This window comes from Dendrobates tinctorius, unplaced genomic scaffold (genome assembly GCF_039654945.1).
Source record: "Dendrobates tinctorius isolate UK_male_01 unplaced genomic scaffold, ASM3965494v1 ptg000160l, whole genome shotgun sequence".
NCBI lineage: Eukaryota > Metazoa > Chordata > Amphibia > Anura > Dendrobatidae > Dendrobates > Dendrobates tinctorius.
In genome coordinates, this window is record NW_027361827.1 from 18,713,999 (window position 1) to 18,737,682 (window position 23,684).

Below are 23,684 nucleotides of genomic sequence, written 5' to 3' on the forward strand. Positions count from 1 at the left end.
TCAGCCTGACATCCACACACAGCGGAGCTTGAAGATGATCACCGGAGATAACTCGGTCCCCGGCGGTAAAGTGCACTGCAGTTCTCGCGGTCAGCTGATCGTGAGAACTTGGCTAGTGACCGGAGATAACCCCGTCGGTCACGTGCATGACAGTTCTCGCAATCAGCTCTCCTCATTGTGAGAAATGCAGTGTACATATACTTCTGACTGAAACAAGGTACAGTTAGTTCCATATATATGTGGACAGAGACAACATTTTTCTAATTTTGGTTCTAGACATTACCACAATGAATTTTAAAAAAACTATTCAGATGCAGTTGAAATTCAAACTTTCAGCTTTCATTTGAGGGTATCCACATTAAAATTGGATGAAGGGTTTAGGAGTTTCAGCTCCTTAACATGTGCCACCCTGTTTTTAAAGGGACAAAAAGTAATTGGACAGATTAAATAATTGTAAATAAAATGTTCATTTCTAGTACTTGGGTAAAAACCCTTTGTTGGCAATGACTGCCTGAAGTCTTGCACTCATGGACATCACCAGACGCTGTGTTTCCTCCTTTTTGATGCTCTGCCAGGCCTTCACTGCGGTGGTTTTCAGTTGCTGTTTGTTTGTGGGCCTTTCTGTCTGAAGTTTAGTCTTTAACAAGTGAAATGCATGCTCAATTGGGTTGAGATCAGGTCACTCACTTGGCCATTCAAGAATATTCCACTTCTTTGCTTTAATAAACTCCTGGGTTGCTTTGGCTTTATGTTTTGGGTCACTGTCCATGTGTAGTATGAAACGACGACCAATCAGTTTGGCTGCATTTGTCTGGATCTGAGCACACAGTATGGCTCTGAATACCTCAAAATTCATTCGGCTGCTTTTGTCCTGTGTCACATCATCAATAAACACTAGTGACCCAGTGCCACTGGCAGCCCAAGCCGTCACACTGCCTCCGCCGTGTTTTACAGATGATGTGATATGCTTTGGATCATGAGCTGTACCACGCCTTTGCCATACTTTTCTCTTTCCATCATTCTGGTAGAGGTTGATCTTGGTTTCATCTGTCCAAAGAATGTTCTTCCAGAACTGTGCTGGCTTTTTTAGATGTTTTTTTTAGCAAAGTCCAGTCTAGTCTTTTGATTCTTGATGCTTATGAGTGGCTTGCACCGTGCAGAGAACCCTCTGTATTTACTTTCATGCAGTCTTCTCTGTATGGTAGATTTGAATATTGATACGCCTACCTCCTGGAGAGTGTGGTTCACTTGGTTGGCTGTTGTGAAGGGGTTTCTCTGCACCTTAGAGACTATTCTGCGATCATCCACCACTGTTGTCTTCCGTGGGCGCCCAGGTCTTTTTGCATTGATGAGTTCACCAGTGCTTTCTTTCTCAGGATGTACCAAATTGTAGATTTTACCACTCCTAATGTTGTAGCAATTTCTCGGATTTTTTTTTCTGTTTTTGCAGCTTAAGGATGGCTTGTTTCACCTGCATGAAAAGCTCCTTTGACCGCATGTTTCCTTCACAGCAAAACCTTCCAAATGCAAGCACCACACCTCAAATCAACTCCAGGCCTTTTATCTGCTTAATTGAGAATGACATAACGAAAAGATTGCCCACACCTGTCCATGAAATAGCCTTGGAGTCAATTGTCCAATTACTATTGGTCCCTTTAAAAACAAAGTGGGACATGTTAAGGAGCAAAAACTCCTAAACCCTTCAACCAATTTTAATGTGGATACCCTCAAATGAAAGCTGAAAGTCTGAACTTCAACTGCATCTGAATTGTTTTGTTTAAAATTCATTGTGGTAATGTATAGAACCAAAATTAGAAAAATGTTGTCTCTGTCCAAATATATATGGACCTAACTGTACATTATTTAAATTAGTATACTTGCATAGTAAGCTGCGTTCCCACACTTAATACGCATGTGACTAAGAAGATGATGCGGTTTTACCGCATCTAATGATAGTAAATGGGTAATTTACACAGCGAAGGCAAAGCGTCTCCGCTACATAAATTGACATGCTGCGGTCTGGAAAGACGCGTCGCGTGTGTCTCCCTGCAGGGAAGCCAGAAGCATCCATGCACGCATAGTGGGCATAGGATTTCTTGAAATCCCATCCACTATTCTGTAACATCTGGACGCTGCGGGTTTGACACTGCCGATGTACGCAGCATCCAATCCGCAACGTTTACTGAGCGTGGGAACATACCCTTAGACTATTTAGTGCTGATGCATCACAAACAAATTGGATTACAAAAATATTTAAAGACAGGCTTTAATGTAACAAAACAGGAGAAAAGCCAAGGGGGTGAAAACTTTAGCAAGTCACTATAGATGTACTTTTATCGATTACATCTGAATATATGTATAAATAGTTGGTGATATTACGATTATAGCTATTATATTACTGCTTCACCGCTGTGTTGCCTATTGGGCATATCAATGGTGCTTTCGGCCTGGGCTTCATCTGTGATTTATTTGGATAGATTTGATCGGATGTTAGAGTTCGATTCCTACACATTTTTTGTACTTACTTAGGGCTCTATTTATATTTGTATATTGTGTTGTATTTGTATCATATATATTCTTGGCTATCACGGTTATTGCCACACATACCACTGGTCTTTAATTGATTTTATTTATGATTTTTGTGTCCTAATAGTGATTAGATCTTCTTGCCATGTTACGGTTTGCTTACTCATTTAGCACCCGTTCCCATATTAGCATTGCGTTCTGTTTTGGTTACATGTGTATAACAGTTTCCATATAAGTAACAACTCCTACCTGCAAGTACAAATTGGTAAACTCCTTGAACAGACTTCACAGTCTCCTCATTGATAGATTTTCCAATAATGCCAAAAGTCTCCTCTACGGCACCTTTGGGACTTGAAGCCATTGATTTCCCCTCCTTAAAAGCTGCAGAACCACCTTCAGTATTTGAAAAGAAAAAAAACACATAGATTAGTATCAATTAATGTACAGTTTGTAAATATTTTTCCAGCAATATGCCCTCCTGAAGGATGGTGATGGAACTCAATATTCTGATTCAAGGATGATTTTTATTTCAAACTACAACACAACCGTTTTGACTTTAGAGTCTTCCTCAGGTATAATGTCATGCAAGACATTATACCTTATACCTGAGGAAGACTCTAAAAGTCGAAATGGTTGTGTTGTAGTTTGAAATAAAAATCATCCTTGAATCAGAATATTGAGTTCCATCATCATCCTTCAGGAGGAAATATTGCTGCGAAAATAATTTACAAAGTGTTATTGCCTATGAAAGCACTGCAGTGCTCTCATTAGTTCCCAGATCTCTGCAGAAAACTGAATGGAAAGAGGAATGGAGTGATCCATGGATTGCATCTATACGCAGTATCTCAAGACACCTAAAAGGTGAGTGGATTCACACTATGGAAACTAACTACTACACTCAGAATCCTGCACTTCCCATTTCTCTCCCTATAATTCTCTCTTGTTAATTAATGTACAGTATTATCAATAAATAGATTAACATTTACTTGTAGATTTTTTGGGGGGCATCTGCTTTTAATAAGAGGATTGTTCTTTTGCTCCAAACGTGGTAATGGTCATATGGAAACTGCACTGAATCCATTTAGTGCATGCCAATCCAGTTCATCGGAAGGAAGCACTGGTGGGAACGCATCCAAAAGCAAACTCTTACAGAACCCTCTCAATAAGGTTAAAAATTGTGGGCACATACCGGCCATGTCCATGTTGCTGGTGACCTCATCTAAAAAGAAATCTGGAAGTAAGGGATGTCCTACAGGAAAAAAAAAAAGATATCTCTCATATCACATGCTATCTTAGATTTAATCAAAACTGGCTTTTCATATGTGAATCTTGATTAAAGGGGTTGTGCCACCATATAATAGGTATTTAATTCTTCATATATACGAGAAATAAAAACTTTTTCAGTTTAAATGTATTAAAAGAACTACTGTATTCTCTACTCAAAAGCTATGGCTTAGCTCCCCCTAGTGGTAATATTGCCGGCCGCTATGTCTGTCCTGTCTCCTACAGGCTGAGCATGCGCAAAACCCCTCTCACTATGAAGCAAGCTGCTGCTTCACCCGTCCAGTAAACTTGGATCCATCCGCCTGAGCAGGCTTAATATTTTCTGCCTGGCTGTTATCGAGTCTGCTGCACAGGAAGCTGGAGCTTCGGAGGTGACTACGCACAAAGGGTCCCAGCTGATCACCAGGGCTGGAGCTTCTACGGCACACCTCTGCTTTATCCTCTGAATCCCTCATCTATAATAATAAATGCCCTAACCAGCTTCCGGTTGTAACAACTTCCGTCCAGTTGTAACCGGTGACGTCACCACACACACACGCACATGTTAACCCTCAACACACCACACCGCCTCAACACACACTCCTCTCACCTTTCACCTCCACTCATGTCCACTCACTCTTTCACTCCACATACGTTCCTTTCTCTCACTCCGTTTCTCATATTCACACCGTCATCGTCGCTGCCCCGACATCTTCCTCCGCCGCCGCGATCCAGGATCCAGACGTTCTCCAGGCCGCCGACATGTTCTTGCGGGACGCCATCTTGGATGTCGTGAAATCCCGCGAGATTCAAGATGGCGTCGCCGCAACAATATGTCGCTGGCGTGGACGACATCGGGATCCAAAAAGATGGCGTCAGCGAAATCTCACGAGATTACGCCAACGCCATTTTGGATCCCGATGTCGCCCATGCCAGCGACATGTTGTTGCGGCGACGCCATCTTGAATATCACGGGACTTCACGACATCCAAGATGGCGTCTCGCAAGAATATGTCGCTGGCGTGGGCGACATCGGGATCCAAAATGGCGTCGGCGTAATCTCGCGAGATTTCGCCGACGCCATCTTTTTGGATCCCGATGTCGTCCACGCCAGCGACATGTTGTTGCGGCGACGCTATCTTGAATATCGCAGGATTTCACGAAATCCAAGATGGCGTCCCGCAAGAACATGTCGGCGGCCTGGAGAACATCTGGATCCTGGATCGCGGCGGCGGAGGAAGATGTCGGGGCAGCGATGATGACGGTGTGAGTATGAGAAACGGAGTGAGAGAAAGGAACGTATGTGGAGTGAAAGAGTGAGTGGACATGAGTGGAGGTGAAAGGTGAGAGGAGTGTGTGTTGAGGCGGTGTGGTGTGTTGAGGGTTAACATGGCAAGAGGTGTTGTTAACGACGTGCCGACGCCATCTTGCATTCGTGAAATTGCATCATTTACCTCACGCCGACTTGCTGTGCGGACGCTTGGCATTGCCTGTACCACCATAACTACTGCTGCCTTGGTCCTATGCCTGTTTACTGCCGGTGTCTAATTACTGGACCAATTTGCCTGTACCACCATAACTACTGCTGCCTTGCTACTCTGCCGGTGTCTAATTACAGGGCTAATATGCCTATACCGCCATAACTACTGCTGCCTTGCTCCTCTGCCGGTGTCTAATTACAGGACCAATTTGCCTTTACCGCCATAACTACTGCTGCCTTTGTCCTCTGCCAGTGTCTAATTACAGGGCCAATTTGCCTCTATCGCCATAACTACTGCTGCTTTGGTCATCTGCCTGTTTACTGCCGGTGTCTAATTACAAGGCCAATTTGCCTCTACCGCCATAACTACTGCTGCCTTGCTCCTCTGCCGGTGTCTAATTACAGGGCCAATTTGCCTCAACCGCCATAACTACTGCTGCCTTGCTCCTCTGCCGGTGTCTAATTACAGGGCTAATTTGCCTCTACCGCCATAACTACTGCATTGCTCCTCTGCCGGTGTCTAATTACAGGGCCAATTTGCCTCTACCGCCATAACTACTGCTGCCTTGCTCCTCTGCCGGTGTCTAATTACAGGGCCAATTTGCCTCTACCGCCATAACTACTGCTGCACTGCTCCTCTGCCGGTGTCTAATTACAGGGCCAATTTGCCTCTACCGCCATAACTACTGCTGCCTTGCTCCTCTGCCGGTGTCTAACTACAGGGCCAATTTGCCACTACCACTTCATAACTACTGCTGGGCAATTACAGGGTCAATTAGTATCTGTTTACTCTACAATACTCCAGGACGCCTTCTTCACTGCCAGATAACTGCCAAATAGACTCCTTTACCTGTGCCAACATGAGTCATAACAAAAAGTATGCCAATGCCAGTGAAAGGAAAGCAGCTTTAGCACTACGACAAAAACAACGCCGTGCTAATGAGACTCCTGAGGAAAAACACCATCGCCTTGAGAAGATTAAGGCTTATAAACGCCGTCGCCTCACACACGAATCCCCTAACTCTAAATCCATAAGATTGGCTGAAGAAGCCTCTGCACGCCGTCACCGCCGACAACAGACGGCCTCTTCCTCATCATTATTATTAGACTCACAACAGGATGCTTCCACATCAGCATGTGGAACAATTTACTGCTACACTTCATCCCATATGCCATTCACTGACATAACTAATCAGCAATCTGTTTCTGCCCTATCAATACCACCATTCAATACCGATGCACAGTATGCCAATGCCAGTGAAAGGAAAGCAGCTTTAGCACTACGACAAAAACAACGCCGTGCTAATGAGACTCCTGAGGAAAAACAGCATCGACTTGACAAGATTAAGGCTTATAAACGCCGTCGTCTCACACACGAATCCCCTAACTCTAAATCTATTACATTGGCTGAAGAAGCCTCTACACGCCATCACCGCCAACAACAGACGGCTTCTTCCTCATCATTATTAGTAGACTCACAACAGGATGCTTCCACATCAGCATGTGGAACACGTTACTACCACACTTCATCCTATATGCCGTTCACTGACATAACTAATCAGCAATCTGTTTCTTCCCTATCAATACCACCATTAGTCAATACCAACGCACAGTTTCTTCACATACAAGCTGCAGTTAGCCCGCAGAAAGTGCAACCAAGACAAATATACGTTGGTCTCAAAACTAGGCGCACCCCATCGGTTGGACATGCACTTCTACTACAACCTCACATTTTCACTAATGATGAAAATAGTATTACCGAACACAGCTGTGGTGACATGACCCATGTATGTGAGCATTGCGAAGCTTTGCATTTTGTAGCAGAGATACCTTCTGATAACAACTTTACGCTCTGCTGTCAGAAGGGTAAAGTCCATGTACCCATACTACAATATCCTGATGTCTTTACACGTTTGCTGAAAGGGTAAAGTGAATTTAGCAAAAATTTCATGGATAATATTCAAAGTATTAACAGTTCCTTTGCTTTTGCCTCCATGGGTGCAAATATTTCACCACCTCCTGGATATGGCCCATACTGTTTCCGCATACATGGCCAGATCTATCATAGAACTGAAACACTACATCCCTCAGATGACCAGCAACGCGCATTTGCCCAACTTTACATTCTCGATACCACTACCGCAAACGAACAACGCTTACGATGTAAAGAAAATCAAAAATGTCATCCTACATTGATGAACATTATTGCCCTTCAAATCCAAACTATTAATCCTTTTGTGGAAGCTTACCAAATGTTACGTGATGTGGAAGAACAAGAAAAAATTAAATCTCTACAAAACGGAACGGTCATGCCAAACATCACTATGGCTATTAAACAAGATCGTACTCAAGACCCTCGACGCTACAATAATCCCACTGTCAGTGAAGTAGCAGTCGTGTTTCAAAATGACAATGGTGAGCCACTAATGTCCACTCGCAGGATTTCAGAATACTCAAGATGGCATGGCCGCAAGAACATGTCGCCGGCGTGGACAATGTCGGGATCCAGGATGGCGCCGGCGGAAGAAGATGTCGGGGATCGTGGAGCAGCGACGATGACGGTGTGAGTATGAGAGACGGAGTGAGAGAAAGGGTCGTATGTGGAGTGAAAGAGTGAATGGACGTGAGTGGAGATGGTGAAAGGTGAGAGGAGTGTGTGTTGAGGCGGTGTGGTGTGTTGAGGAGGTGTGTGTGTATTGAGGGTTAACATGGCAAGAGGTGTGTCACTATCCTCTCGATGCGATAGCATCGGGCCTTAATCTACTATAATAAATGCGCTAAGCAGCTTCCGGGTTGTAACAACTTCCGTCCAGTTGTAACTGGTGACGTCACAGCACACCTCTTGCCATGTTAACCCTCAACACACCACTCCTCAACATACACTCCTCTCACCTTTCACTATCTCCACTAATGTCCACTCGCAGGATTTCAGAATACTCAAGATGGCATGGCCGCAAGAACATGTCGCCGGCGTGGACAACGTCGGGATCCAGGATGGCGCCGGCGGAAGAAGATGTCGGGGATCATGGAGCAGCGACGATGACAGTGTGAGTATGAGAGACGGAGTGAGAGAAAGGGTCGTATGTGGAGTGAAAGAGTGAGTGGATGTGAGTGGAGATGGTGAAAGGTGAGAGGAGTGTGTGTTGAGGAGGTGTGTGTGTATTGAGGGTTAACATGGCAAGAGGTGTGTCACTATCCTCTCGATGCGATAGCATCGGGCCTTAATCTAGTTATATCAAACTGCCAGCAATACAAAGATTATAGTCAACAAAGAAAAAAACAAGGCATTTTATTAACATGTATATACAACAAGTTAAAACCAGTAGAAACAACAAAATGACAGGATGTGGAAAAAACTCCTAGGGGGCAGGTGCAAATAAGCACAGACTCCAAAAAATATTCCAAACGAAAAATCCTATATAGATTAGCTATGAAGGATGTAATATTGAAATAGGAATGTTACCTGTAGCCAGAGGATAAAGTGCTAGGTGCTGCTATAAGGAATATTCAGTTGTAATATAGGAGAGTGATAATATATATATATATATATATATATATACACACACACACTCACTGGCCACTTTATTAGGTACACCATGCTAGTAACGGGTTGGACCACCTTTTGCCTTCAGAACTGCCTCAATTCTTCGTGGCAGAGATTCAACAAGGTGCTGGAAGCATTCCTCAGAGATTTTGGACCATATTGACATGATGGCATCACACAGTTGGCGCAGATTTGTCGGCTGCACATCCCTGATGCGAATCTCCCGTTCCACCACATCCCAAAGATGCTCTATTGGATTGAGATCTGGTGACTGAGGAGGCCATTTGAGTACAGTGAACTCATTGTCATGTTCAAGAAACCAATCTGAGATGATTCGAGCTTTATGACATGGCGCATTATCCTGCTGAAAGTAGCCATCAGATGTTGGGTACATTGTGGTCATAAAGGGATGGACATGGTCAGCAACAATACTCAGGTAGGCTGTGGCGTTGCAACGATGCTCAATTGGTACCAAGGGGCCCAAAGAGTGCCAAGAAAAAATTCCCCACACCATGACACCACCACCACCAGCCTGAACCGTTGATACAAGGCAGGATGGATCCATGCTTTCATGTTGTTTACGCCAAATTCTGACCCTACCATCCGAATGTCGCAGCAGAAATCGAGACTCATCAGACCAGGCAACGTTTTTCCAATCTTCTACTGGCCAATTTCGATGAGCTTGTGCAAATTGTAGCCTCAGTTTCCTGTTCTTAGCTGAGAGGAGTGGTACCCAGTGTGGTCTTCTGCTGCTGTAGCCCATCTGCCTCAAAGTTCGACGTACTGTGCGTTCAGAGATGCTCTTCTGCCTACCTTGGTTGTAACGGGGGGCAATTTGAGTCACTGTTGCCTTTCTATCAGCTCGAACCAGTCTGCCCATTCTCCTCTGACCTCTGGCATCAACAAGGCATTTCCGGCCACAGAACTGCCGCTCACTGGATTTTTTTTCTTTTTCGGACCATTCTCTGTAAACCCTAGAGATGGTTGTGCGTGAAAATCCCAGTAGATCAGCAGTTTCTGAAATACTCAGACCAGCCCTTCTGGCACCAACAATCATGCCACGTTCAAAGGCACTCAAATCACCTTTCTTCCCCATACTGATGCTCGGTTTGAACTGCAGGAGATTGTCTTGACCATGTCTACATGCCTAAATGCACTGAGTTGCCGCCATGTGATTGGCTGATTAGAAATTAAGTCTTAACACACAGTTGGACAGGTGTACCTAATAAAGTGGCCAGTGAGTGTATATATAACATAAATATTTGGCAAAATGCATAACCACAGGCAGTGCAAGTATATAATGAAAAAAGGGCACCGTGCTAAGTAGTCATGGTGTAGGGAGGAGGACCCCCACAGAGTGTCCGGGCCGGAACCAAGGGGACCGCCATCTGAGTTCCTAAGGAAACAGTACCCGGGGAACAGAGGAGGAGAGTGGACTGTTGAGAGTGACAGTACAACAAGGGCGAGTATAAAAGGGACAGAGGAGTCAGTTGGTGATACGTCAGACACGGAGCAGGAGATGGAGGGGGCGTGAGAGAACGGGAAGGACATTGACAGTTGAGAGAAGAGACCAGCAGCAGAGGGTAGATACGCAGTGGCCCTCAAGAAAGAGGCACCGAGCTTACCGACAGGGGACTGCCTCTTCACCCTAATCCCGGGTTACGATCTGCCTCCGGTCATCCTCGGCCGTTACCGCTGAGCTCAAGCCCTCCGCGGCCTGTCCGCTCCCTCACCCGGCTGCTGCCATCCCCCTTCAGCCCGCGGTTGCGGCCTGCCCGCTGCCACCCCCGGACGCTGCCGTTTCACTTCAGCCCGCGGTTGCGGCCTGTCTATCACCGCTCACAGCCACCTTCACCCCGCTGCAGTCGGCAGTTGGGGCCTGTTCCTCATCAACAGACACTCTGCACACAGCCTCAGGCTGTGCGCGTGGCCAGTAAACCGCCACTCTTGAGCACTGCGACACAACCCTGCTTGGGGACAGGAGTCCCATTGAACTCGCTAACAAGCGCAACCCCGCTGTTACAACAGGGGGTTACTTCATCTCAGGACTCCATCAGGGCCTGTTGTGCCCCAACTCCTCCTGGGCGCTGGAACGCCCGAAGAATACTCCAAATCTTCAGCAGCTGGGCCCAGCGGCTGCGACGCCAAGGCAGCCTCACCAAAGACGCCACAGCAGCCTTATCAAAGACGCCAGAGCGGCCTTATCAAAGACGCCAGAGCAGATTCATCAGCAACGCAGCTTTCACAGAGCCGCCGAGGGACGTCAGGACAGATAAGTGACATTATAGAGTATAAGGACCCGTAGACGGCCATACCGTGGCCCCATAGTAACCGGCCTCGGCCGAGTTAGTCATGTTCTTTTCAAGTAGTGTTTGGTTGTACTGAGTCCTTGCGAGGACAACTGTTGTTACCCCTTTTTGGTTGCTTAGTATAGCCCTAGCGGCTTCAAATTATAAAAAAGTTTGCTTTTCAAAGTTCAACCAGTCTCGCGACTCGTCACTGCATCCTGCGAACCTGCCGTTACCTACAATGGGACTGCCAATGGTTAACGACAGCTGTGATAACAAAGATACCAATAGCACACAGAAGTCCTTGCAGATAAATCCATAAACGTAGGTACATCATCAGAATGGCTAAAAGGGCAGTGGAGTCCGAGTATAAGTTCAATGCAGCCGCACCTCCCCAACCCCTTCCGGGGTGTGTCCTGGAAGAAGCATAATGCGAAACAGCGAAAGGGTTGGGGAGATGCGGCTGTATTGAACTCATGTCTGCGTTCCGTGCGCATGACTGCATATCTGAAGGATGAGGGTCAGGTTGAGCCCTGTGTTATAAACCTATATTTCTCTGACGTATCTGTGCATTATGAATCATCGTATTTGTTAAAGGGGCCCACTGGGACTCTTTCGTCCATGCCCCACGAAAACCTGAAGCCGGCTCTCCTTGCTTCACTCAGTGCTGTTGACGTCTGGTGGGGAGAAAGCCTCTGACAAAACTGTGATGTTACAACATGCCCCCAGAGATGCTGACTAGGCGCCTTGTCATGACATGCGCATTGAAGATATAGTGCACAGTAGGGTGACCGGATCTCATATGGGGGGGAAAAAATGTCAGAATCTTGTTCGTCTGGACCCCACAAAAAGATTCCCCTTTCCAGATATTGAGAGAGCCAAAATTTGAGCTCGATCAAACGACGTTAACCCGTGCCGCTCGTCGCTCAAAGTTTAAAAAAATCCAAATTGAGGTATTTTAAGATTTAGGTATTTTGCATAGTCTGCTAGACTATAAAGAATGTGACAACAACATTGCAGAAATAGCCCTGACCAAATTTTCGAACCATTTGTGGTATTTGAATGCAGAGTTGGTGGGATTATCGTTTTTTGATCCCACCATTACAGACAATGAAAAGTTGTTAATGGCTAATAAATTGCTCAGTAGCACAGATGAACCATCAGAGCACGCTAACCTACATGAGTTGATAATTTTACATAGTTATCTAATCTATTCTAGAGCTTTTGTTAAAGTAGTTTTTGAAACGTCAGAATATAATGCTCGGCATTTGCTTACAACTTGCAGGACATATTGCTTTTGTTCTTCATCTTTTGTCAGAAGGTCGTTAAAGTCGGTTACTTCCTACCTCTTTTAATTTTTCTTTCCTAACTTTTGGATTTACAACCATAGCGTGCTCTGATGGTTCATCTGTGCTACTGAGCAATTTATTAGCCATTAACAACTTTTCATTGTCTGTAATGGTGGGATCAAAAAACGATAATCCCACCAACTCTGCATTCAAATACCACAAATGGTTCGAAAATTTGGTCAGGGCTATTTCTGCAATGTTGTTGTCACATTCTTTATAGTCTAACAGACTATGCAAAATACCTAAATCTTAAAATACCTCAATTTGGATTTTTTCAAACTTTGAGCGACGAGCGGCACGGGTTAACGTCGTTTGATCGAGCTCAAATTTTGGCTCTCTCAATATCTGGAAAGGGGAATCGTTTTGTGGGGTCCAGACGGACAAAATTCCGACATCGATTTTTTGCGGTCACCCTAGTGCACAGTTATGTCACAGGACTTTTCCCTGCCAGAGTAAAACAGACCAAAGAATATGCACATAACTGGAGAGACCAAGAGCATAACAGGGAATATTCAATTTGCATTGAATAACTTCGATATGAATCAATTTTTCCTGAAAAATTTGAACCTTAACAGATCATAATCTATAAAATAACCAGAGATGTGTCCTTCTGTTTGAAGCCTTGGTGCCTAAGCTGTGTGGCGCCGGAGTCAGCGCATGAACATATCGCACTACAGCACCATTTTATTGGAGAGGAGGGGACCACCCTGTCTGATGTCAGCAGCTCTGTAGCAGAAGCTTCACAGGCGCTGAAGGATCAAGTTGGCTGCTCCTTCCGCCCTCTGTACCCACACCATGTCTCCTTCTATGGGACCCAGAGGACCCCAACCACCCAAAGTGCATCACCCGTTGCCCGCTCTCAGACATTGGACCCAGGAGGAGAGGAACACGATCATGGCAGTGATGAACCAGCAGGAGGAAGAGAAGGAAGAGGCCAAGTTAGGACATCACATTCATCTACTGCTGACTGTCCAGGGTCTGGCATTCAGGTGGGGGCCTATAATTAGGATGCCCAGGAATGGAGATGCTGTGTGCACTTTCATGCTGTCATCTCCATCTGTTGACAATGGAATAGCTGTCATTCACTGCGCTGCCTACAGATGGAAGAGGTGTAGTCATGAACTGCAAAAGGCAGATCTATGGCCTGTAGGAGAGCTGTGCTGGGTGAATGGCCACAGGCCTGGCTCCCTGGTCATATATGGACCTCACCTGCCTAGTGTCACTCATTATGCCACCACATGTAGGGTGGGTTACAGTAAGCCTGCCCCCGGTCATCTATGTCTCAGTGATGCCCCCTGGTGATGGAGGGGAAGTGTACTAGCTTGGCCCGTGCAAAATTTTGGCACATTGGTCGTCGGGGGCGCAGGCAATTTTAGAAAAAGCAAGCTGGTCAAATGTAATTGTATTTCATGAAATGACGAACACAGACAGGTGTAGATTGGTAATACAATAAACTGGTTTGATAAGTAGAGGCCAAAAAATGTCTTCCGGTTGAGGTGCCACCTGCAGGTCATTGTGTCTTTCTGCAGGTTTATGAAAATGAATGTTTAAACTGTATTTAGTGATAAAATCGTGAATGTGTGGTTTGTTTGGCTGTTTTCTTGCTGAAGGGAGCAAGTTTACCTTTCAAATGGGGAAAGCCCCCAAGGCAAATGTTTGGATTTGTTTGTGATGTCTATAAGCAGCTTTGTGGTAGTTTGCTTTGGGGTACTGTGGTGCCACCTGCAGGTCATTTTTCCTTACTGCAGGTTTATGAAAATTAATGTTTAAACTGTATTTTGTGATGAAATTGTGGATGTGTGGTTTGTTTGGCTATTTTCTTGCTGAAGGGGGCAAGTTTGTGTGTGTGGGTGCAGTATGAATGGAGATACAAAGTAATCACCGAAATACAGTGTTTAGAAATAAGTTACTGAACGTTCTATGCCCGAGTGGCGAGCATTTTTATTGGTACATTTTTGTGCTATGTTAAAGGGAACCTGTCACCAGCAATAATGCTATTAATCGCCAGGTTAATAGCGTTAGTATGCTACCCGGTGCTTGCACGTAGCCGCATGTAGCGGGAAGAAAATTAACTTCATTCATCCAGCCAGCAATCGGCTTCAGTCATGGGTTTGAGGGCAGCGCAGGATCAGTCATTGTCCTGACTGACAGCTGAGCCCCAATATAAAAGCAGTGTGCGTAGGGGGTGGGGGTGCGGTTACAGTGGCCGCTTTGTAAACCCAGAGCAATGACTGAATGCTGTAAGTTAGAATAAAGGTCATCTTCTCCTCGCTTCATTCGGCTGCGTGCAGGCGCCGGACAGCATCATAACGCTTTTAACCTGCAGAATAACCTCATATTTGCAGAGACCCTGATGTGCCTAAACAGTAGAAACTCCCCCACAAGTGACCCCATTTTGGAAACTACACCCCCCCTCAAGGAACTTATGTAGATGTGTAGTGAGCACTTTGAACCCCCAAGTGCTTCACAGAAGTTTATAACGTAGAGCCGTGAAAATAAAAAATATTTTTTTCCACAAAAATGATCTTTCGCCCCCAAATTTTTATTTTCTCAAGGGTAACAGGAGAAATTAGACCCCCAAGTTGTTGTGCAATTTGTCCTGAGTATGCCGATACCCCATATGTGGGGGTAAACCACTGTTTTGGGTGCACGACAGAGCTCGGAAGGGAAGGAGAACCTTTTGACTTTTTCAAAGCACACCTCTAACCCTAATCCCAAACCCTAATCCCAACCCTAACCCAACTCTAACCCCAATGAGAAAATGGAAATAATACTTTTTTTTATTTTATTTTTTTCCCCCTAACTAGGGGGGTGATAAAGGAGGGTTTGATTTACAATTTTTTTGTTTTTATTTTGATCACTGTGATAGGGTCTATCACAGTGACCAAAATGAACCAATAGGAAAAATCTATTGTTGCCGGGTGCCAGCTGGCAGTTCTCAGCGGGCGCACTGCACGTGCATATGCCATTTTCTTCCCGGAAGAAGACGCTGTCGGCTGTGAGGGGAAGCAGGAGGGCCCAGGGACACCGAGAGGCACCGGGGAGATATAGAGGACCCTATTTCTCTCTCCTCTGATGCGCGATCACATCAGAGGAGAGAGAAATTAAATGGGAAATCAGACTTTTTTTTGCTGTGGCTGTTATACCGTTAATAACAGTGATCGCAACACTGGAGTTGGTAAAAACTGACCCGAATCATGTTCTATAGGTACTCGGCAACGGAGACCCCAGAGAAATTCCCACTCTGGGGGGCGCTATACACTTTTTCCTCAGCGCTTAATTAATGGCGCTGTGGTTTAAGTACCCTTAACTGCTGCCGTTAAAAGGCGTATCGTCAGTTGTTAAGGGGTTAAAGACACTGTCTGAGAATTTGCATATACAGTGTCTTCAATAAAATGGCGCCGGAAATCGAGATATGTGCATGTGCACACACCACTCATCGCCGTTATTCCTATGGCCGGGGCGTGAGCACTTCTATGTTGACATTGTAGTACATTATTTCAATAATATGGCGCTGGAGTCAGTGCGTCTGCATACCGCGATTTCCGGTGCTATTTTATTGAAGCCACTGTATATGTGAATTCACAGACACAGTGTCTTAAAAAAAAAATGACACCATAAATGTACCAATGTCAATAGATAGTACATGTATATATAGATATATATGTATGTAAGCACATGGTGAGAGACAAGCCACGGTCACACTCTCAGTATTTGGCGAATTTTTCACATCAGTATCTGTAAGCCAATGCCAGGAGAGGAACAATCAGAGGAAAAGTATAATAGAAACTCATCACCACTTCTGTATTTATCACCCACTCCTGGTTTTGGCTTACAAACACTAGAGATAAAAAAACTCACCAAATACTCAATATGTGCACGGGGCTTTTAGAGTATTTTGTGAGTGGGGATAATGAGAACATGTACTATTATAACAAAAGCAACTGCGATTCCTGTGAAGCTGGAATGTAATACGGGACTATTTCAACACCGCATTGGGGAAGGAAACTGTAGATGCAGTCATGCGGCAGTTGAACCAATGAAAAAGAAGCAGCTGCTGTCACATGGGTCTTTTGTTAATCCCTCCTGTTTAGTACAATGTGATGAGATAAAAGAGAAGAAATCAGATAAAAGGGTGTTTTTTTTTTAATCATGTTCTCTACATTTTTCTGTGAAGATTTATACGCTTTCAGGAGCTTTTATCAGCCATGGCACAACCCCTTTATATCACTTATCGCACTAGCACCAATATACTATTGCAGAAACATGGCTACAGCAGCCAATCACTAGTTACATCAATGACAGGACTACCTTCCAGATGGCGCTGCTGTAGTCCATAACCATCTAAAATGCTCACATGTCCGTGCAAAGACGTCCTTGTCAGAGCAAGAAGAGACCCATGGGGGCATCACAGTGTCGGAACAAGAGTGTCACGGGATTGGTAAGGCAAGTACGGTTTTCATTGTTAATAGAACGCAAGCCATTTTTATCTGGATAACGATTACATCACAATATTAATCATTTCAATTCTCTAATACATAGTTATATAATTCTTTTTTTTTGTTTTTTTTTTCTTGCACAACCAGTTCATCATATTGTTGTTGAAGCTTGTTATTAAGATAAGAGTGGTCAAAAACCAACTCACTTTGATTAGGATAATAATCAAATTATGTAGGTGCGTAAAAGTCCATACCTGGAGATACTGCATAGGCATCAAAATCCTTGATCCCCTCAGCCTTTAGTAATTCCTCATCAATTACAAAATTTCCTGTATAATCCTTTGGCTTGGTCAAAATGGAGTATGCAGCATCAGCTATGATGTCAGTGGTCCTACACTGCTTTTCCACCCCAGATCCTCCCAGCATATCCATGGCAGCTGTATGTATAGCTGTGGAGCATAAAAACAGCTCATTAGGCTAATGTTCTAAACTTACAAATCATATGTGTGCATATACAGTAGTGTTCAAAATAATAGCAGTGCGTTCAAAAACATGAGTTAATCACAAAATCTTTCTACAAGTTTATATTTCCATGCATTGGGAATATTGCACACGGTTTTCCAATTCAAAATATGAAGAGAAATGTATACATTTATTAACTTCCGTATATACTCGTGTAGAAGCCGAGATTTTCAGCACATTTTTTTGTGCTGAAAATGCCCTTCTCGGTTTATACACGAGTCATTGTCTCAGAAAGTTAGCTGGGGAGGGGCAGGAGCCAACGGCTGTCAAATCACACTCACCCCCTCCTTCCTGGCGTGGTCACTGCACATCCTCACTGCATCTCTTTTGTTCCGGTGAGGCAGCTTCTTCCTGTGTTCAGCGGTCACGTGGTACCACTCATTAAAGTAATGAATATGCACACGTCTCCACTCCCATAGGCCTGGAGCGCATATTCATTACTTTAATGAGCTGCCTCACTGCAACAACTGAGAGGCTGGGAAGTGCAGAGGCCTCGCCAGGAGGGGGTGAGTAGGATGGGGGGAAGGGGGGAGCCGAGCCGTGCCATGTATACAAGGGGGAGGAAGGAGGGAGGACACCGAGCCATGTATACAAGGGGGAGGATGCCGAGCCATGTATACAAGGGGGAGGACGGGGAGGAGGACAGGGAGGATGCTGACCCATGTATACAAGGGGGAAGATGGGCGTGGACAGGGAGGATGCTGAGCCATGTATACAAGGAGGAGGACGGGGAGGATGCTGAGCCATGTATACAAGGGGGAGGACGGTGAGGACGCCGAGCCATGTATATAAGGGGGGAGGACGGGGGTAGGACGCTGAGCCATGTATACAAGGGGGAGGACAGGGGAGCCACACATACCAGGACAGGGATAAGGGGACAACGCATACCCGGCTTATACTCGAGTCAATAAGCTTACCCAGTTTTCCGTGGCAAAATTAGGTGCCTCGGCTTATACTCGAGTATATACGGTACTTTACAGAAAATAAAAAATGAACATTGCTCTGTTCTAAAAAAAAAAATAGCAGTGTCTGCATTTGTCTTTACAAACTCACAATACGTACTTTTTTTTGTTGCTTTAGCATTCCTGTGAATCACTAACCTAATATTTAGTTGTTACCCACCGTTTTTTAGAACTGCGTCTCATCTACGTAGAGTCAACCAACTTCTGGCACTTGTCAACTGTCATTCCAGCCCATGATGCTTGGAATACATCCCACAATTTTCTGGCATTTGTTGGTTTGCCTCAGAAACAAAATTTTTCATGTCAACCCACAAGGGTTCTATCGGATTAAGGTCCGGGGATTGGGCTGACCACGCCATAATCTCAATGTTGTTGGACTGGAACTAAGATTTTACTCGTTTCCGTGTGTGTTTAGGCTCATTGTCTTGTTGAAACACACATTTCAAGGGCATATCCTCTTCAGCGTAAGGCAACATGACCTCCAAAGTATTTTAATATATGGAAACAGGTCCATGATCCCTGGTATGTGGTAAATAGGTCTAGAACCATAGTAAGAGATACACGCCCATATCATGATGACCACCACCATTCTTCACTGTCTGCAGAGTGTACTGTGGCTTGAATGCAGAGTTTAGGGGTCATCTGAGGAACTGTCTGCAGGTCTTGAACCCAAAAAGAACAATGTTACTTTCAGCAGTCCACAAAATGTTTCTCCATTTCTATGTAGGCCAGTTGATGTGTTCTTTGGCAAATTGTATCCTCTTCAGTACATGTCTTTATCTAAACAGTGGGACTTCGTGGAAATTTCTTGCTAAGATACTAGCTTCACACAAGCATCATCTAACTGTCACAGTACTCACAGGTAACTTGAGACTGTCTTTGATCATCCTGGAGCTGATCATTGGCTGAGTCATTGCCATCCTGGCTATTCTTCCATCCATTCGAATGGTAGTCTTCTGTTGTCTTTCACGTCTCTCTGCATTGGCTTTCCATTTTAAACAATTGGAGATAATTTTATCTGAACAGCCGATCATTGTCTGCATTTCTTTATAAGTTTTACCCTCTCCAATCAACTTTTTTATCAAAGTATGTTGTTCTTCAGAACAATGTCTCCGGCAGTCAAGGAGACATGCATATACATCATGTCCTGACTTCACCCCTAAATAAGGGCCACCCGACTCACACTGGGTTCTTCACAGAATGATTGACCTCACTAATTGAACTCCACACTGCTACTGTTTTTTAACACCGCCTTTCAATTAATTATTCTAATATATAGACTAAAAAACCTGCAGATCATTGTTTTCTTAGGGTACCGTCACACCTAGTGATGCACCAGCGATCAAGTCAATCTGGATAAATCACTACACATTACATTCCTTGGGTACTGTTCACATGGTTTGGTGCTATACGGGGTGGTGAGGCATTTTGAATCCTGTCGCTCTGGGATCGTGGTTTTTTTCCCCAACATTTAGTAAGTCTGTATTTGGGGTTTTTGCGGTCATATAAACTGTCATTCTTTATCTACAGTTTAATATGCTATGTATTTTTTGGAGTCTAATCAGCCGATATTAGTGACTCCTAACCATGAAAGGTTAACTAAAATAGACGGCGCAATGATAATGAGCTTTGCAACATAACGGTTTTTAGTGTGGAGTTTTTTTCTTTGGCTTCAGATATTGCTATGGCAACAGGAGCGCTCCAGAGTTTGCCTGGATATGATGTCAGATATAGTGCCGTCCCACTGAAAGCGCATTACACGCCGGGGGCGTGGTTTACATAGGACGCAGTCTTCATTCAAAACTATATGAACCACAAGAGCGGGGGACTACAGTAAGGCAGCCGAATTGTTTGCTAATACTCCCCTGATGAGTGTATCATAACGAAATGCGTCGGGAGATGCAGCTCTTAAAGGCAGGCAGCACCTGGTACCGATCAATATGGGTCCACGGTAATGATAAAGGTCACTGGAAGGAAAGGATCCCTTCATATTGGGTGAGATCTGACAATACAAAAGCCTGAATAGCATGTGACAATGCGTCATTGTTGTTGTTAAACTTTTCATGGTCACTTAGAATGCTCGCCGCCTTGGTGAGGTAGCATGGTTCTTTCAGTGTGACCTTGTTATAAATTTCCTTCATTTCCTGCCTTTGCTATAAGCTGCATTTTTGTACCTTGGCCTCATTTTTATGGAATGTCTATCATATTTAATAGCACCTATGTAGGATTCATTTATGCATGCAAACATATGCTTAATTGTTAAGAGTGGCATCTATGCAGGAACCATTTATGCATGCAACGTACATTTATTTATTTTTCTAAGGGTACTATTGTTCTATTTGGCACAATGAGAATAACCTTTTAAAGTCCATCGTTGGTAGTTGTTTGATGGTTCGAACCCAACTATTTGGCCACAACACAAGTGTTTCATATTAACACATTGTGGTTGGTTTGGAAAATATTCTATCCATCATTTTCAAGAGGCCTATACTGAATTGGAAGGCAGGTAATACCTACGAGTATTTTTAATTGTGTGTCTTCATGGTTTTTGTGTTTTTTTGTTTGTTTTGAGTTTATTCACAAGGGTGTCGTCAGTCCATTTTAAAACTGACATCAACCCCACCGCAATAGGAGAATCAGGAAAAGCTGGGCATAGTGCCAGAATTGGAGTATCTAATTTGATGTGCCAACTCAGGGGCAGATTCAGGCTTGTATTTTTAGACTGGGAAGGGAGAAATAATCATGGACCCCCCCAGCCTGATAAGCTCGCAGCTGTCTGCTTTACCTGGGATGGTTATCAAAGATATGGGGGACCTCACTTTGTTTCTTTTTTAAATTATTTATTTATAATACAGATGCATTTTTTGAGTGCGTTTGTGCTGTGTAATGTGCTTTACAATGCATGTCCTTTTTTTATTGCAGATTTTTTGCATCTAATGCAAAGTCTGTGGGGAAATTCCGCATAGAAGACTGAGCGTTCCCGCAAGAGAAATGGACGTGCTGTGGCTCGGAAACCCGCACCGAAGGTGAATTTATGCAGCGTAAAAAAGCACAGTGGGCATGGGATTTCTATTAATCCCAGCCACTGTGCTTGCACTCTACATTGCTGCGTTTTGGACGCAGCGAAAATACGATGTGTCCAGAACTGTTGTAGTTCTGATCGTGGGCACGCAGCCTAAAGGTAAAAGGCAAAACACCAAGTGTTATGAATTATCTACTGGATGTAATGCTTGTATTGTAATGCTACCCTTTCCATAGAAATATCACATGGAGAGCTAATCTGTTAGCAACACGGCATAGCTTCTTCAAAAAGGCACCCTCTAAAGGACTTGGATGTATAGCGTCCTCTGACTATTACAGCTGAATACTGCTTAAATGGTTTTCAGTTTTAGCAAGTCAATATTAACTAATAACCAATGCACATAAAATGTACAGCAGTATAAAGTTTGATCACAGGCTAAATGTCCAATCATGGACCAGCTTTTTAAGGCACTTTTATATTTTGGTCAAATATTGAAAGGAATGAATTTTAATTAAAAAAAAACAAAAAACAAAAACAAGACCTTATCCTAAAGACAAAAAAAGGAGGGTAATTGCATTCTGTACATTAAACAGAAGTCCATAGATAAATCAATCTGTTATATGATTTAACACCTATGTGGCCTCTAGTTTCTGAGAGGCTACAGCAATATAATCTAGTATAACCACTATTACCATAATAACCTTAGGCTTCTAAAATGTTATCAAATGTATACATATTTACACAAACTGTATCTAGTGATGGCCAACCATTAAGAGAAATCTGCATCATGTTCAGCCTAAATGTTCTTACAGGAACATATGTTAGATGGAGGTGTCTCTAGAACAATGGAATGCCTATATTTATCCTTTAAAGACTCAATGCATCCTAATCGCTTTAAATTTCACACTGTATTATACTTCAGTTTTGTACATGACAGAAAGAACTGTTACATAACAGACTGTTCTCTCTAAATGCAGAATTTGATGGACATACTGGGACGCTGCCTTCATATTATGACATTTAAATCTGGGTAATAATAGCAAGATGGATCTTCATCACATGAAGCACTGTTCATTCCCAACACAGAAGCTGAAGAGAATTCGTACAGAAACCATACATTTATGGTTCAATGATAAAGGCAACAAAGCATAATAGGGCGCTGCCAGACGGTGTGAACAGGGTGTTGCTTCAAAACAGCCAAGGCTCCGCCAAGTCGTGGCAGCCCAATAGCCACATGACTATAAAACATAGTTGGCGAGCAATTCATGATCGCAGTGGGTAGAGCTTCGGTCACACTGCCAATGCACCGTCTGGCCCTACCCTTAAACCGTAGGATAATACCTTTTGCCCTCCACATCTGATCACTGGCTCGCTCTTGTTATCTGCAACTCAAAAACATTTCTAGAATTCGACCTTTTCTTACTTTTGACTCCACAAAAACTCTTACTGTTTTCTCTTATTCATTCTCGTCTCCACTATTGTAACTCTCTTCTAATCGGTCTCCCTCTTACCAAACTCTCCCCTCTCCAATCTGTCTTGAATGCTGCAGCCAGGATCATATTCCTCACCAATCGTTACACCGATGCCTCTACCTTGTGCCAATCATTACACTGGCTACCCATCCACTCCAGAATCCAGTACAAAGTTATTACCCACACCCACAAAGCCCTCCATGGCTCAGCACCACCCTACATCTCCTCCCTCGTCTCAGTATACCACCCTACCCGCACCCTCCATTCTGCTGATGACCTGAGGTTAGCATCCTCAATAATCAGAACCTCCCACTCCCGTCTCCAAGACTATACACGTGCTGCGCTAATTCTTTGGAATGCACTTCCCAGGTCAATACGATTAGTCCCCAATCCCCACAATTGTAAACATGCCCTGAAAACGCATTTATTCAGACTGGCCTACCGCCTCAACACATTAACCTAATCTATCCCTGTGTGGCACAGCCAAAAGTTTTACCATAACCAGGTTCCCCGTATCATGTTCCTACATGCATCTATCAGCCCTCTGTGTCTGTACTGTTACACACTTAACATTATGGCTGCTCCAAACAATCAGGGCAATTGTTACCACCCACCTTTCGTGTCTACCTCTTTCCTCATAGACTGTAAGCTTGCGAGCAGGGCCCTCTTTCCTCTTGGTATTTGTTATAATCTACTGTATGTGATTATTGTTATGCTGTAATGTCTATCGTCTGTACAAATCCTCTCTGAAATGTAAAGTGCTGCAGAATATGTTGGCGCTATAGAAATAAAAATTATTATTATTATAATACATCTC

The 23,684-nt window shown here is 44.0% G+C and overlaps 1 protein-coding gene and 1 long non-coding RNA gene across 2 annotated transcripts in view; one reads left to right on the forward strand and one right to left on the reverse strand.

The window, feature by feature from the left end:
• Nucleotides 1-23,684, reverse strand: part of HSDL2 (hydroxysteroid dehydrogenase like 2) — a 145,092-nt gene that overhangs the window by 40,080 nt on the left and 81,328 nt on the right. Inside the window, exons 8-10 of the mRNA XM_073549694.1 lie at nucleotides 17,144-17,338; nucleotides 3,716-3,775; nucleotides 2,776-2,919 (exon numbers count right to left, since the gene is read on the reverse strand). Of these exons, the coding sequence (XP_073405795.1) occupies nucleotides 2,776-2,919; nucleotides 3,716-3,775; nucleotides 17,144-17,338 (399 nt within the window). The remainder of the gene's footprint in view (nucleotides 1-2,775; nucleotides 2,920-3,715; nucleotides 3,776-17,143; nucleotides 17,339-23,684) is intronic.
• LOC141052460 (uncharacterized) lies at nucleotides 18,949-23,676 on the forward strand. The gene is made up of 2 exons (XR_012220815.1): nucleotides 18,949-21,399; nucleotides 22,373-23,676. It is a non-coding gene; the product is annotated as an uncharacterized lncRNA (long non-coding RNA).